The sequence below is a fragment of the Oryzias melastigma genome, linkage group LG9 (assembly GCF_002922805.2).
Source record: "Oryzias melastigma strain HK-1 linkage group LG9, ASM292280v2, whole genome shotgun sequence".
Classification (NCBI taxonomy): Eukaryota; Metazoa; Chordata; class Actinopteri; order Beloniformes; family Adrianichthyidae; genus Oryzias; species Oryzias melastigma.
The window spans coordinates 8,833,343-8,850,064 of record NC_050520.1 but is presented as its reverse complement, the minus strand read 5'-3'; the positions used below and the strand labels follow the sequence as shown (position 1 = coordinate 8,850,064).

Here is a 16,722-nt window from a genome sequence, read left to right as displayed (position 1 = left end):
TGCGCACCACATACTATATGGTGCCCACCAGATACTATATGGTGGGCACCAGATATACCCACATAGTATCATAGCAAAAAAAAAATAAGTAGAAAAAAAATGGGTTGCTATCTGGTTATCTGGTGCGCACCAGATAGCAATAAAAAAAATAGTATTATAGAAAAAAAATCGGTTGCTATTTGGTGCATACTAGTTACTATCTGGTGGGCACCAGATAGTACCCACATAGTATCTGGTGCTCACCAGATATTATCTGGTACGCACAAGATAGCAACCAGAAAAAAAGATAATCTGGTTGCTATCTGGTGTGCACCGGTTACAATCTGGTGCCCACCAAATAATTTCCAGATAGTATCTGGTGCTCACAAGATAGCATAGAAATACTATCCGGTGCTCACCAGATGTTATCTTGATACTATCAAGTGCGCACCAGATAGTGACCAGAAAAAAACAATTTTCGATCTTTGAGGCAAGTTGTTAATCAAATCAAATTGAACTACATAAAAAATGTTTCAAAAGGAGATCAATTGATAATCAATATTTGAAAACACCATTTGGATTGAGGCGCGGTAGGTTTATTTTACTAAATAACCAAGTATCATCACAGCAGACAACACCCATGTGATAGAAGCAAAAAATGATAAATCCATCATGACAGTTCAATGTGTGAAAACAATTTTGCGTAAATCATACAGTGTGGTAGAATGTTCTAATAATGTTAAATTTTTTTATTTAATTTAATTATCTTGCAAGAAATATAAGGAATCTGGACAACTTTACCTGATCAGTACCAGGTATTTATCTTTGAGTCACACTGGTTGAATTTTTGGCTAAAGATGTCTTGGATCAATTTTTGTTGAATGAATCGGATCAGATAAGATAATTTAAAATGAATCACTATCAACTATTGTCAACCACACATTGTGATATGAATTAAAACGTTACAATGAGTTGTTACCTCCCTTATAAATGAAAATTAGCTTTTTTTCTTAACAAAAAGTTACCTGATCGCCAAGCTTCTTCTTGGTGTACACTCCGTTTGCTGCGGTGAAGGCATCATTGAGTAGGATAAAAGTGTATCCCCCCACATCGAAGGCCAAGTCAGAGCTGCCAGAAGAAAAAAAGGTTTTTATCCTTCTTGTTCAACATAATCATCATTTTTGTTAAAATTCAACTACTCGTACTGGCATTTACCTTGCTGCCACCAGGGCACCAAACATTATTGCCATAACACTGCAAACAATGCGCCTTGGAAATGTTTTTCTAAAAATAGGATATAAAAAAGGACAAATAAGAGTCATTAAATACAGATGCTATTCTTTTATCTTTCTTTCTGCACATCTCTATCCTTATCTTAAGGTCAAATTGCCAAATAATGGGCAAAAAATATGTTTTACCTCAGCATGTATGCTTCCAACATCATTGTCATCAGAATAGTGAACTTCCTTAATACAGTAAACATGGGCAAACTGTAAAAGATGAGTTTAGGGAAGGCAGATAGGTGACCCTTGTGAAACTTCAACCTGAGCATGAAGGTTTACTTTAAATAAGTCACATTTTAACCTGAGTTTTTTGGTGCTTCCCAGTCCTGTTACATGGTTTCCAACATACAGCAGGGGGAGAGGGAAAATCTGCCCAACAAATGCCATTAAAAAGTGTTTTCACGAATGAAATGAATCAAATCAACAAATGAAACCACTTACTTTGATGACAATGCTTCTGTCCAAGTCTGGAAACTGCACCATTTTGTTCATTTTGGCAACATAGAGGACAACGACTGTGGTGATCATCTTAAACAACAATAAAAAGTTGTTTTCTTTTGAGCAAAAAAAAGGAGGCTGGCACATGAATCCACACCTGGAGGAACTTACCTGTCCGATTCCCAGACATAGGTAGGAGGGAAACCTGCAGTATTTATTTTTGGTGACAAAATTCGAAATATATTGAGTATTCCAAGAGTAGTCTACAAACATATAACACCTTATATTAAAATAATTAATCTAACATAAAATAATGTGAAAAATAATTAAAATGAATAAATATTAAAACTTTAAACAGTGTAATTTTTTGGATAACTTCTGACTGTAAGCACGTAAGAGTGGAGGCGGCTCCACACAGCTCAGTGACAGCATGACACCAACCTGAAGCTCGTCAGCACAGTTTTGTTCACCACGGTGATGAGGAACGAGCTGCCGGCGTAGAAGACGGCCGACAGGAACTTGAGCAGCGCGGAGTGGTCGGCCGCGTCCCTCCGCTCCTCTGCAGACATGCTCAGAAACGTGACGTGGAGTTATAGCCGGTTATAACCGTCTGCAGCGGCTCGAAACTCTCCTATTTCCTGAAAAGCCAGAGCCTGACAACAGGGAAGGAGAGGCACAGGTGGGCGGTCCTTCAGCTGTTGTGTAATTGAGAGGGGGAGTCAAGTTAATTCGTATAATAAGCAAGAAAAAAAAAAAAAAAAAAAGACTATTATTTTGAAAGGTCAGCAGTTCTACTTTTCATTTTTCACTATTTTGGATGCTCCTTCCTCTGTTAAACAACATTTTGCTGAAGAATACTTTTAGTACAGTCATTTTATGTTATCAGGATGTTCAAAGAAAATCTCATGCTTTCTTTGCAAAACAACAACTACCAAACAATGACTTAGACCGGGGGTCTGCAACCTTCAACACTTTGGGTCAATTTCTCGACAAAGTCTTCACGCTTTAGAAAAATAATGTTTATGCTTTTGCTACTGACATGATTTAAATAAACTATTGTGTTTTGCTTGGCATAAATAAAACATAACCAAAAAGAGAAAATAGTTTTTTTAAATATGAAATAGTTTATAACTTTTGACAGATCTTTGCATGACTTCCTTTCAAAATAAAAGACATCCTACACCAAAAAAAAAAAAAGTTTATCTTACTGTTTCTGGTGCATTTCCAGCACAAATTCATAAATATAAACAACAAAAACTAAATCAGAGCTAATTAATGGTGGATTATAACAACATAGCTTTAATTCTAGTTGTGCTTACTGACAATAGACCCCTGACTTAGACTAAAACAACTTATTGAAGAAGTGTTCATTTTAACATTGATTCCATTCATATCAGACAATACAATTTATTATCGATATTGCAATCTGATTCACTGACCTGAAATTGATCCAGGACAGTTTTGGCCAAAAATTCATCCATTGTGACTCAACAGTGAGAATAATGAACAGTGCAGGTGAAATTTTACAGATTTCTTGTATTTAATGAAAGAAGTGTAAATAGAAAGATGTGTACAAGTAAACAAGATCTAATGTCAAATATATTCACATTTTAGTTTCATATAGTTCAGCCTACTGTTGCTTTTCCACATCAAAATAATAAAAACAGAACATAATACCACACTGTATGGTCACATGTCTTTTGTCGGCTGCATAGGTCCATTTACAAAGACTTTTTAATGAAAGCGGCCACTTGCACGCACATTGGCGGTGTAAACATATCTTCAGACCTACCTTGGTATCCTACTCAATTACACTGTCCACCCACTCACCCTCCTTGGTTATGTTCATGAACTGGTCTCCTGACCCTTAGTCCTCCACCTTCTTCTCCTCTGCTCCCCATAACCTCACATTTCATCTCGTTGAAAATCTGTCTGGCCTTCATTTTCATTTCCAAAGCAAACCTCCACCTCTCTAGATGTTCTTCCACCCGCTCCCAATATAGATCACAATGTCATCTGCAAACATCACGATTCAGAGATTCCATCTAACCTCATCTATCACCACAGCAAACAAGAAAGAGATTAAACTGATTCTTGTCGTAGTTCTATCTCCACCTTGATCTTCTCAGTCACACCCACTGTACATATCACCATGATTTACAGCTCTCCTACACGTCTTGAACAACTCCAACACATTTCTCTGCCACTCCCGACTTTCTAAGACAAACCGCAGCTCATCCTCTGTATCCTGTCATAGACTTTCTCTAGATCTACAAAAACACAATACCGCTCTTTCTGATCTTCTCTATTCTTCTCCAGCACACAAACTTTATTGTATGACTCATCTGTTCTATTTTTATCTGGAGCATGTACTGAAAACAAATATTTTTTTCATCAAACGCCTGATATATAATAACATGCTTTGAGTAGCCTTTAGGCTTCAAACTCCTCAGTCAGAGAAGCAGAAGCTAGATTTTTTACTGTTTTATATTTTATATATCTATTTCCATCAACATCATAGTTGAAGCACAATAGTAAGTGCTAATTGAAAAAAAGAGAAACACTTTATGTACAAATCTTATTTGACCTGATTGGGAGAGGAACAAGCTGACTAGCTTTAGTTCTGTCATTGTTCAGCTAGTGGAGGTAACTTGAATGATAACAAGGGCACTGAAGTTACTTTTAGAAAGGAATCATGATGCCCTGTGACAGACTGGCGGCCTATCCTGGATGTACCCGCCTTTGTCCAATAGTAGGCTCTGGCAGCTCCATGACCTTGAAAGGCAGCGTTGTCAAACCTACGGCCCAGGGGCCGTATCTGCCCAACAAATGGTTTAATCTGGACCAGTCATAAAGAGAAAAAAACTATAAGAATGTTAAAAAAAAACACGTTTCTAGCCAATTCCTGTGGCGAGTTTTGGTTCTTCACAGAAATGGCCGCAATGCACAATTCCACCACTAGGGGGAAAAAAGGAAAAGAAAGACCGACATGACAAGAGATCCAAGAGATAGCCCCCTCTTGAGTTTAATGTTGGGATTGCTTCAATGTCAGACATAAAATATTCAGTCTGTATAAAATTGAATAAATTTCTTTCTTTTTTTTTTTTAAAGTAAAAGGTATTTTATTTGAAATCCTTTGGCCTCTGTGAATGAATGTGTAATAGTAAGTGATTTGGCTGCTTTGTTGGTTGAGGCATTTTTCCAACTCAGAAAAAAAACAAAACATACAAATCTACAGATAACAAGTCCACAATAGGTTATCTTGCTATTATGTTACTGGTCTGGTCCCACTTGAGATCTGACGAGTTGAATGCGGCCCTCCTGCTGTAAGGGATAAAACAGGTTAAGAAATGGGTAAATGAAAAGGAAAGTTTAATACTTTCGATATTTTTTTTTGACATAATCTGTGAACTGCAAACATCTGTCTGGTTTAGTTCATTCTGGAACAAAATTCTGTTCTGCCTCATTGCTACGATGTAGCTGTTTGGCAAGAAGATAGAATTATTAATGACAGTTTTACACAACAAAGGGTATGAAGTGTGGCAACGGAGTGTGACATGCTGTTGAGGTGAGACTCCACAAGTCTGAGAATTTTTGCTTTCTGTTTGTTTTTTACAATTAGAGCAGAAATGAACAGAGCTTTATGCATGGATTAGACAATGTTTTCTTAATCAAATTACTGTGTAATGCAGCTGACACCCACCCAGTTTCAAATTGTGATCTGTCTCAACCATTCCAAAGTAAACATTGTTAAATAAAGAGCAAAAAAAAAACGTGTGCTGGCACCAGGAATTAGGAGTTAGAGGGATTAATTCCCTCTTTAAACCAACAAGAGTTTGAGCGTTACTTTTATGGCTTTTTCTGATGCCATTGATTCTCATTTACTGCAATTATGTATAAACAAAAATAAAGATTCCTAACGGCCTTTGCATTAGAATTATGCAGATTTTGGCAAAAAAAGCGAAAGAAAAAAGTTTTCTAGTACATAGTTTCTGCAGAGCGACAGTAGTTCATTAGAAATTCCTCTCTTCCCCTTCCTGTTGCTGAGAGCTCTCTGTTTACACGCTAGCTTACAGCTCCTCCCACCCCCAGCTTAATATTACCGGTGCAACAAAAATGGCTAGAAATATTGGAGCAATTTTGAGCCAGATGCCAGCTCAGACGAGACAAACAAAGACGTTTATGGATCTGTTTGTCTGTAAGTAGATGCATCGGAATGGAGCAGAGCGGGGCCTGCAAAGCAAATAAGCTCTTTTTCCAACAGAATTTTTCCTCTGCTCCTGATTCATAACAATTGCTAAGAAATGCAATTTTGAGCTCATTTTTCTCAATATGTCTTCTATCCTCAGAAAAACCGCAGAAGAACATGTTAAAACACCAAAAATACTTATTTCATCAGAGTGATTCTCTGTGATCTACTTATTTCACAACAAGCTCGTAAAGATGATCAATTCTCCTTCAACATGTAGTGAATGTACTCGTTCACTCCAGAGGAATCTGCCGTGGGAGATGTTTGGATTCACTTTATTGCCATAAACAGACATTTTTTTCACTTTCTGCTCTCATTGCCTGCACAAGATGGTGCTGTAGCATCAGGTCTCGGAGCGAGAAGTTTCGATTAAACGCTTTCCAACAGTCTTTTTTTCACTGATTTTTATGGAGGAAACTTAAACGGATCCCTTGTGGAGAATTATTATTCTTTTACCTTCAGGTAAAATGAGATAAACCATTGTGACAGCTTAACTGTTCTCAGATTGGTGCCTGAAGGTTGATCAACGCGTGGAACTTTTTCGTGCTAAAACATGTTAATGGCACATACTTATATAGCGTTATTATAGTTTTTTTTAAGGTCCAAAACACTTTGCACTGATAGTTCCATTCACCTTTGCACACACATTCTGCTGCCAAACACTCCACCAGGAGCAATGTGGGGTTCAATGTCTTACCCAAGGTCACTTTGACACGTTTGGACACGTTTGGAACCAAACCTGTGATCGTCTGACCAGAGGTCGACCACTCTACCTCTGCACCGGTGTGGGATGTTGTCAACTCAATTGTTACTTTTATTATGTTTTTTTTTAATTATTTATTTGATGTATTTTTTAATTTTACCCATCAGCTTCTGCAGAGAAAGAGGAACGCGATCCCAGCAAAACGTCTATACCTTTAGGATACTGTGAGAAACCGTGTTTGGACAAGCCTTCTTTGGCTGAAACAGACTCCCACAGTCAAGAACATCTTTCCATTCATTAGTTTCAATGACTCTAAGTGTAACTGCTAATGCTGCAATTTCCAGAAATGTGTTTGACATTTGAAATTTCACATATAACTATCAATTATCTATGCCAGTGTGTGAATAAACTTGTATGTACATTTTAAAAAGTGTGATGAGTTGAATGTTAAATTATTTGTCAAGCGAGGTGCCTCAGGGCTCCAACCCTTTCTGTTTTTCAGATGTTTAGATCATTACTGACATAAATATATATATATATATATATATATATATATATAATATATATATAATATTTTCTATGTACATTTTAATTTAATTTATTACTAAAATTAAAATACAAATTTGTTCTTCAGGGCAATTTTTTTTTTTTTTTAATGATCCAAACATCGTACTAGTATTAAAGTACGCTTAAAAAAAAGTAGGAATTTAGGGAAATAGCATATAGGATCCGTTATGTCTCAAACTTTTATTGTTTCGTTTTCATTTCCTCAAAGCCAAAGAACAGAAAGTGAATCAAAAGTTCGTCCATATGGCTCAAACTGATATCTAAAGGAAAAAATAACCTAACATGTTGATACTGATTGAAAAATTCTCCTATTTGGAATTTGGTTCCTCTTAAGGAACTCGTTCCATATGATCCACTTTTAAAGCAGAAGTGTCTTGGAAGTAAAAATAAAACCTTTCTTTTTTAGATATAAAAGTTTTTATTTACTAAATTGACCATTTATTTCTGATTTTGTACAGTCATATTGATTATCTCTTGGTGACATTTTTTGCCCAGTGTTACAAATGTGTTAAACATTGTTGATTGACTAATCTGTGTTTTCATGACAAAAATAATAATAATGAAATACCGGTATAATTAAGACACACTTAAAGTAAATTAATGCTCTTTAATGGAAAATATGCAACCAAAAACTATTAGTGACGTTTGTGAAAAAGATTCATTTTAATTAATTTTATCACTTAGAAAACAGTTGATTCTTATAGTATGAATCTAGATGTGAATATTGTAAATGGATAATTAACATCAGACAAATAAACCAAACTCCAAATACAGAAAATACAATAAGAGGATTATGTATGTCAGCAGCTCTAACATGCAAGGATTCTTTCAATCTTTTATTTAAATCAGTTTAAACATATTTATCCACATTGTTGTTATTTCATTTGTAAAAAACAAACAAAAAAAACATTACAAATAAACACATGAAAAAAATACGATTATTAAAACATTGCCTCTACTTTTCTATTCTCAGAGTTAAAATACAGTTCATATTGAATAATAAAAATGAAAAAAGTACACAAACTATACAAGACAGAACAAGCAGGGAACAGTATAAAAGGGAAATCAAGGCAGATATTTCCTCCAACTCTAAGATCAGTTGTATTTTAACGTGTGTGATAGAAATTATACATTTCCTCTTTAGTTTTCATCCATGACATTTAGTGAGCGACTGTTGCACACAGTTAGAAGTCACAAGATTTGTTTGTTTCTTGACAGGGGATTCTCTCATGATGTATACATATTAGAACATCTTGTCCATGTGAGATATGGCCCTTACGTTCCTATCTTACGTTCCTGATTAAAGTTGTTTGTATGGCTCTATAAAATGTGAACATCCTTCTTCACAGGGAGAACTCTGCAGATCTCCTCCATGCTCACAAAGCGTGTACTTTTCTCCACTCTGTTTAAGAAACATTCTTGAAACCGTGTGACAAACATTTCTTTATTCCATCGGATCTAACAATTTTTCCACAGCCTGGGCCTTTTCTCATTTTTGAACTTCTGAAGCATTTTTGCCTTGTTGAAGTCAATACAAATAGGAATCTTCTGGTCCTTCAAATGCAGTCTGTGAACAGAGCAAAAACATGTTAATGATTCTTGTTCCACACAAACTAAAACGTGCAAGTCACTAACAGGAGCTTGACGTCAGACAGCACAGGTACTAATGCGCTGTAATGGGACAGCAGAAATGGGCTCAAATGTTCCATCACTTACATTCCTGCATTGATGTCACAAGAACCGCCGCTGTGCTGAAAATCTATTTTACAGACGCTCTTCATCCACCCCCTTTTTAATGGAAATGTGCCGACGCAGCAATTTTGACGGGCAGCTGAAAACAATAAAAACAAGGTTATTACCAGTACAATATTTGATCCAAAAGGACTGCATTTCTTATGTTTATCAGTGGAGCTCTAGAAATTTCACAAACTAGGTTTATTTAGGTTCAGCAAACCAAAGGGCTGTTTAGACAGGTTAGAAATGTTAAGGATTTTTTTTACAATTTTTTTTTTTTACAAATAGTTTGTAAATCAAGCTATCTCAACATTTAAAATGATTCGCCCCAGATTTGATTTTCTTTTAAAAATAAGAATGCATGTTGATGTTTTAAAAGGCTCTTTGAGTGCAGATCTTACCATCAGTGCAGGTGATGAGCAGCACGCACAGGCAGAAGGACAGAAACACACCTTTCGTCTCCATGATGGCAGCGCTTCTGTTGGGAGAAATTCACCGCTTGCTGCTTAAATACTGACACGCCTCTGCAGGTATGAACTCGCCAATACACTCACCCCTTGCTGCAGAATTGGTGTGAAATTAAATCATCCGGTTTGGCGGTAAATGCAAGATGCTGAAGGCTTTATAAAGCTACCAAACAGATAATTGGGATTTCTGAGGGCAATGAGGGGTAATACTTTCGTTTCTATATAGAAAAGGAAGATGGATTAGTGTTCGGTTGCTGTGTGAATCACCAAGACAGGTTTTGACAAGTTAATGCCCCTTTCAATACCGCATCTTTAAAGCAAAATATTGCTTGACACTAATAAAAAGCGTTAAAGCTGCCACACCTGCAGCCACAAAAGAAAACCTGTCATTAAATTCTAACAGTCTTCGCTTAAATGAATGCAGATTTCTCACAGTTTCACAAGGAGAGCTTTGGACAAATTAGCAAAAGAATCTGAAAATGTTTCACATTTTTCATTATTTCACATTTTACAGGATGAATCTTAAAAGTAGATTAATTGGATAATTTTTAAAACTCAAACATTTGTGACTTCTTTCCTGCTATTAAAGTTGTACAAACAAAATATTTACCTTTCAGGCTTTTGTTTACTTTTCTACAAAGAAAATGCTTTATTCTATCTCTAAATTCTTTTATTTATATGGTTAAAAGAATCTTGAAATTTCCCTCCAAAAGTACAATAAAGCCCAATTTACTTGTTTTAAAAACAGCATCAGTACCACAAGGAAGGCATTGGTACTGATGCTTATAGAAAAGTGGTTAGATCACAATTTTTTGCAGCAATCCTTTGCTGGAGAATTGTTGCTTTGGAAATTCTTTTTTAATAAATGCTTATTTATTGACGAGTTTTAACTTGCTCTGTAAAAAAAAAAAAAAAGAAAAAAAAAGAAAGACTGTTGAGCAGCCGCTGGTCTGTGATTCAAAGAGCCAGTCGTTTGGCAGCATCGTTGACAGTTGCTCCTTTATGTCAGACCCGCTGTGACCTCAGGCGTGTTGTGCAATTCCAAACATCGTGCAAGTACAAAGTATAATCTCTGGGAAAACAAGCGCGCGTCAAGAGAGTTCTTCAGGTAGCAGACTTGCAAGAGAGGATTACATAGAAAAAGATGTCGTGGTTTGTGATTGATTCAAAAGTTTGAGTTTTATTTTTGTGCTCAAGTAGCAAGAGTTCACTGATTTACACTTGTTAAGATAAACTCATTCAAGTTTTGCAGCACTTTGACTCGTGGATTTGTTAAGATTATGTAGAAGGATTTGCTTTGGAGCTCTAGAAAAATCATTTCTTATTATTTCAGTTATTTTGACCCACTCAATTCAATTAGATTCAATTTTGAGTTTCCACATTTGTTTAGAAATACATTAATAATCTATAAATGTTTAGAAGATTTTCATATTAATCTTATGTGGTTCACATACTGTAAAATGTATTAGTGAAATTATAAATTTGTTACTAGCATACAGTGTTTCATGGATTCTCACATGGAGAAGTTCCAACAATTGTTCTGCCTCTCCTGGAGGGTGATTCAGTTTGGCCACAAGGTGGCGATCGCACTATAGCTTCACACCTTATTTCAGAAGAAGAAAGTATGAGCAAAAAACTGCTTTAGACCACAAATGGTCACTTTGAAAATTCATGCCTGTGAGTTTAGAAAGATGTTCATTTAGTCCGAAATGTATGTTTAGGTCGACCGAGCGTTAGCATTAGCCGTCCTATTGGAAATCCCATTATATGCTAACATCAGGGTAGCGGACTTTAACATTGTGTGTTAGATCAACCTCTACTTTTATGGATCGATTATTGATCTATTGAGGATGAGAAGAATATTGTAGCAGATTATATGTCCATTGAAGTGGATGAAAGGCTATATGGCTGTACTTATGTGGTTAACATTGAGCAGAACTTGATTCCCAAAAATGTCGTGGTATTATACTAGAACAGGGGACTGCAACCTGCGGTTCCAGAGACACATGTGGCTCTTTTATCTCTCCATGGTGGCTCTCCGGCTGAAAAAAATAATAATGGTAATTTTCAAAAAAATTAGAGCTCTATTTTAGCAACATGCTAAGGTTTTTTTTGTGTGCTAGTTTGTTGTCTACTGGAGTTTAATTGGAGGCTAATTTAGAGTTTAACTTCTATTTTAGCAACAGGATAACGTTTTTTGCTAGTTTTTTTTTTTTTTTTTTTGTCTAATGGGGTTTTAGACTAATTTAGAGTTTAGCTAATATTTTAGCAACAGGATAATGCTTTTCACTAACTAGTTTACTGAGGAATTTTATGCTAATTTGGCGTTTAGTCAATATTTTAGCAAAATGGTGATGCTTTCGGGTAATTTTGTTATCTACTCAAGTTTTTTGGGGATAATTTTGAATTTAGCTTCTATTTTAGCAACATGCCAACATTTTTGACTAATTTAGTTTATTGAGGAATTTTAGGCTATTTTGGAATTCAGCTAGTAATTAAGCAACAATCTAGCTTTTTTAAGGCTAATTTGGCTAATTTTAGCAATATATTCTGACATTTTGGCTAATTTGTTTACTACTTGAGTTTTTAGGCTAATTTAGAGATTAGCTTTTCTTTTAGCTATAGGCTAACATTTTTGGCTGACTTAATTTACCAAGGAATTTTGTGCTAATTTGGACTTCAGTTAGTAATTAAGTAACGAGCAACATTTTTCGCTAATTTGGCCTCTACTAAAGGTAAAAGGTAAAGATACGGCTCCTTCTAGGTTTTGATCGGTAGAAAACGAGCCCGAATGGCTTTTACTGTTAAAGGTTGCCGACCCCTGTACTAGACATACTGTCTTAGTTGGCTGTGCGGGGAATCCTGTTCTTTATTGCCATTGCCAGAGGGCTGAAGAGATTCAGACTTATCACTGGAAACTGAAGAACAGTGAGATTTATAACAAGGATTTAAGGTTCTGCCTCTGCAAAAGATCCAAGCTTCTTCAGTCAAAACATGTAACTGTCAAATAAATAGGCGTTGCCTTGCATGCTTCCTCCAGGTTAAAACAGACTTTAAAAGACAAACTGCCTTTCCCCTCATCGTTGGCACGAAACCCAGCTTTCTGTCATCGCACGCACACAAAGCACAATGACAATGAAATGCCAGGGCCTTTGATTAACAAACCTCAACATGTTGATACACAGCTGTGAGAGAGGAGCATCATCAGGGGCACAGGATGTTAAATTACTGGAAGGAAAGTAAGACCACCTAAAGAGTGACATTTACAATTGTTGTGGATGATTACTCATCTCTGAGATCGTCCAAATTATATTTCCCACACACATAAATTCTCATCATCCTGTAAAAGAAAAGTTAGTTTGGGGCTACAGATAAAGAAAAACGGCAGCAGGCGTTTTGGCTGTGATGAGACATTCTGTATTTTCAATCTACTGGCATAGTTCTACTACATGAAAGCCATTTCCTCGCTGGTTTACAGGTATTAGCATCTATTTTTAAATTTCAATCCGTGACTTATTTACAGTTTGCCGTAGTTTCTCAGCTATTTGAACAGAAGCTCAGAATTGTTTACAATATGTGCAGTCGTATGTACATTTGTTAAAGAGGGAAAAAACGTGAAATCTAAGATCATTTTCCCCTGGATATGTGTATCCTAATAGAAGAGAGTTCAAGCAGGGAGCAAAGAGTGATGTCTCATTTGGCTGGCAGGAGGTGGAGGCGTCGTGTCTGCTGCAGATCCGGGTTTCAGTATTCGTTCTGTCCTCTGCTGGCGACATGTAGGAGACGCAGCAGCAGCTCTGCAGGCGAGCTCCTGGCAGAGCCGTGGGATGGGTCTATAACCTCCGTCTCCCCGAGGCAGTCAGAGTCCACCACACAGCCCTCTGAGGAGGAGAAGAAGGAGAAAGGAGCATGAGACTACACAGTTATGTAGCCTTCAGCGGCTCTCGAGCTGCTCACAGAACGGTACCGGAGTTACAGCAGAGTCCGGAAGAAGCACAGCGTCCTCCCTCCGATCCACAGGGCCTCCCTCCTGTCTGACACGGGGTGAGCAGGTAGTTCTCCTCCACGCACTGAGCTGATTCTGGGGAGCCCAGCAGGCAGCCGAGGCCCTCCCCGCAGCAGATGCTGGGGCCGAAGCAGCGGCCCCGTTCGCCAGGGCCACAAGACATGCACTGCAGAGGAAACAGGGATTTTTGTTTGTCAAAAAGTATAAAGATCCTCAACAGATTTTATTTTTTTTTCATTCAAATCACACAATCAATAATAGCATTTATGCTTTATATGTATAATACACTATTACTTCTTCCATAAAACCCTTTTTATATGCATTTATGCTTCAAGGTCCCCCACAAAAAAAGATGAACGGCGAATAGAAAAAAAAATGAACTATTTATACAATTAAATATTACCCTCTAGTTTAATAAAAAGGATAATCACCAACTTTTAACACATTAAATTCCATAAAAAATGTGCCATCATAATATTCTTCTTTTTTTCTCTCTCCAAGAAAATCCTCTTTCAGGATTGAAGATCCTGCCTGCTGGCCTTGGTGCTTCGTAATAGGAACAACTGATACATTTTATTAACAAGAATGAAAAGTAAAAATCTTTTCTTTAAGCTTGAAAACCTGAAAAATGAAAAAATATTGGAAAAAATGAATGGAAGGTTATGGTTTCATTCGTAAATGCTTATATATGCTTCTCGATTAAAATAAATCTTATTTTGACCAACACATAATCAATCAAATTTTATTTATTACATATAACACATCATTTCAGTGTTGTAACCAGATGAAAAAGCAGTTATATGGCTTATCCTAACTTAATAATTTCGCTTTTTGCAAAACAAAAGGTTTAACTAAATTAAAATGACATTTCAAAATTCCAAAAGAGTGTTACCTGTCTGATCCCAGCCTCTGGCAGTGCTCGCTTCCCTCCTCGGGGGCAGTTCTGGATGTAACAGGCGGAGGACAGAGCGAGGAATCCCAGGGCGCACAGGCTGAGCAGGGAGGGATGCATCGCTGCAGGCTGTCGGTCTGGACGTCTGACGGACAGCTCGCTCATTCGTCATTTATAAACACATGGACGAGGTTTGACAATACGACCTACTCCTGACGTCACGGCCCCATTGGTCCAGCTCTCCTCCTCAGAAGGCCACTGGCGCGCGTGCACGCCGTGTGTGCGCGAGAGGTCGCGGCAGGTGTGGCTCTGCATCAGAAGAGCGCAATCTAACAAATCTAAAGAAGCAGCAGCATAAGATGCCTCTTTTGTATTCAACGCTGCACCACACTAATCCCTTCTTAAAAACAAATTTTGAATGACACAATAGATCTGAACCAGACATGAACAACTCATCTGAGCTTGAGGACAACTAATTATATTTACTGCAATAAATGAAATGATGAAGAACATTTCATGATGATCATGCTTGGTTTTCTCTGCCACTTTGGACTTTTGTCAATTGCGCAGACGACTCCAGGGTCACAAAAAGTACCCCCAACCACAAAACTATATTAGCATTTCCAACAAACATATTTTGTGTTAATTGTTCTGGTTTAGCGTCCGGCTGCATGCTTTGAGTCAGATCTGTCTTATTAGCTGCTATGATGCTAATTAACAAGTAAACAATAAGCAGCTAAAGCGAGCATCAGCAGGTCAAGAAGTGAAAGATTCCCTTAATGCTCAACCTGGCATTCAAACCGGATCTCATTTAGTCATTTACGTTGAAAGATTAACACTTTTGAGATGCTTTATCTTGCATACAGAAACTAGAGATAAAACGTCTGTACAGTGAGAGGGTGAGGTACACGCTGAACCAGAGGTTTGCAACCTGAGCTCTCTGGCTGAAGGAAAATGAAATATTTTAAAAGTAAGGTTACTAATTTAATTTAGATTAGCGACATTTATAAATCTATGGCTGAGGTGGAACCCCCCACCCCCTCCCCCCTCCCCACTATATAATGCACAATATAATGTGTTCACCATTTTCTAGTGCTCTCCGAATCTACTAATTACAAAATCAAGTGCAGTAGAAATTTCCCAGAAGTCATAGCAAAAAACTAGCGTGCATCGATGCTTACTAGATTAATGAATATAGACCACAATGTATTGTAGAACAAAAAAACGTGTTTAAATGTAATTTTTGAATAAACCGTCCACGTTTTCACCATCAGAACACAGTGGAGTCATAAATAAATGTTATGAAATGTTCATATTTTTGTTCAGTTTTGACTTTGTGAAATCAGTGAGGTCATAATTGGCAAAAAACGAAAGAAAAGTAGTGAAAATCGTGTTTAGGGAGGGAATTTTGACACTACCTAAGATTAACTATATACTCACTGGCCACCTTATTAGTCTCACCTGTCCAACTCCTCGTTAACTCAAAATTCTAATCAGCCAATCACACGGCAGCAATTCAATGCCTTTAGCCATGAAGACAACAGACAATGTTGCAGTTCAAATTGTCCATCAGAAAGGGGAAGAAAGGTGATTAAATTGATCACCTTTAAGATGTGGTAGAACAGGAGATCAGGATCATGGATGTTCAGCCGACAAATCTGCAGCAACTGTTTGATCATGTCATGTCAGTATGGGCTTATACAGTCTATGGTATGGACTAAACTCTCTGAGAAATGTTTCCAGTATCTTGTTGAATCTCTGCCACCAAAGATTAAAGCAGTTCTGAAGGCAAAAGGGGTTCTAACCCGGTATTAGCAAGGTGGAGCTAATAAAGTGGCTAATGAGTGAATTTACAGCCAGGTTAACAGCAATTGCAAGTAGAAAAAAGGATGAAGGCTCATCGAAGTAGACTGATCACTGAAAAAAGTGAAACACTGGATAATTTAACATTACGTTAGATTTAGAACGATTAGTTTTCATCAAATTTAAATTTTGGGTGGATGGTTTACTCGACTTAAAAATTAAATTAGATAAAAAATATTTCTTTTAAATGTAAAAATTACAGAGCTTTTGTTAATTATTTTATTTCTGGATCTCCATGGGTTAATTTTAAAAAGAAGTCATATGAACCAAAAGAAATAATTGTATTATAAACGTGACGATGTAATACATGCAAAGAAAATAGTATCAAATTTTCCTAAAGAATAAAATCAGACTTTGATCTGGATTTGATCAGTAAGAAATAGAGCCAAATGGCGCTTTTACTGTTAAAGGTAGCAGACTCCTGCCCTGGGCTGTACAACAGTCCATCGCACGACAACACAGATATATTCCCCCCAAAAGGGCAATTTAGAGTCACAAATCAACCTATGAAGCATGTTTTTAAAACTTGGGAGGAAACAGG

The 16,722-nt window shown here is 36.9% G+C and overlaps 2 protein-coding genes across 3 annotated transcripts in view; both read right to left on the bottom strand.

The window, feature by feature from the left end:
• slc35d2 (solute carrier family 35 member D2) overlaps nucleotides 1-2,685 on the bottom strand; it is a 7,187-nt gene extending 4,502 nt beyond the window's left edge. For both annotated transcript variants that reach the window (XM_024275408.2, XM_024275409.2), the window contains exons 1-7: nucleotides 2,142-2,685; nucleotides 1,872-1,905; nucleotides 1,704-1,790; nucleotides 1,564-1,631; nucleotides 1,398-1,469; nucleotides 1,195-1,263; nucleotides 1,005-1,107 (exon numbers count right to left, since the gene is read on the bottom strand). In XM_024275408.2, coding sequence (XP_024131176.1) covers nucleotides 1,005-1,107; nucleotides 1,195-1,263; nucleotides 1,398-1,469; nucleotides 1,564-1,631; nucleotides 1,704-1,790; nucleotides 1,872-1,905; nucleotides 2,142-2,269 — 561 coding nt within the window. In that variant the 5' untranslated portion in view covers nucleotides 2,270-2,685. The remainder of the gene's footprint in view (nucleotides 1-1,004; nucleotides 1,108-1,194; nucleotides 1,264-1,397; nucleotides 1,470-1,563; nucleotides 1,632-1,703; nucleotides 1,791-1,871; nucleotides 1,906-2,141) is intronic.
• A 10,129-nt stretch (nucleotides 2,686-12,814) lies between these two features.
• On the bottom strand, nucleotides 12,815-14,498 carry avp (arginine vasopressin). Its single transcript, XM_024274649.1, has 3 exons — nucleotides 14,319-14,498; nucleotides 13,388-13,592; nucleotides 12,815-13,301 (listed from the first exon to the last, which is right to left on the bottom strand). The coding sequence occupies exons 1-3, from the start codon at nucleotides 14,481-14,483 to the stop codon at nucleotides 13,165-13,167; spliced, it is 507 nt and encodes a 168-aa protein (XP_024130417.1). The 5' UTR covers nucleotides 14,484-14,498; the 3' UTR covers nucleotides 12,815-13,164.
• Nucleotides 14,499-16,722: the final 2,224 nt, after the last annotated feature.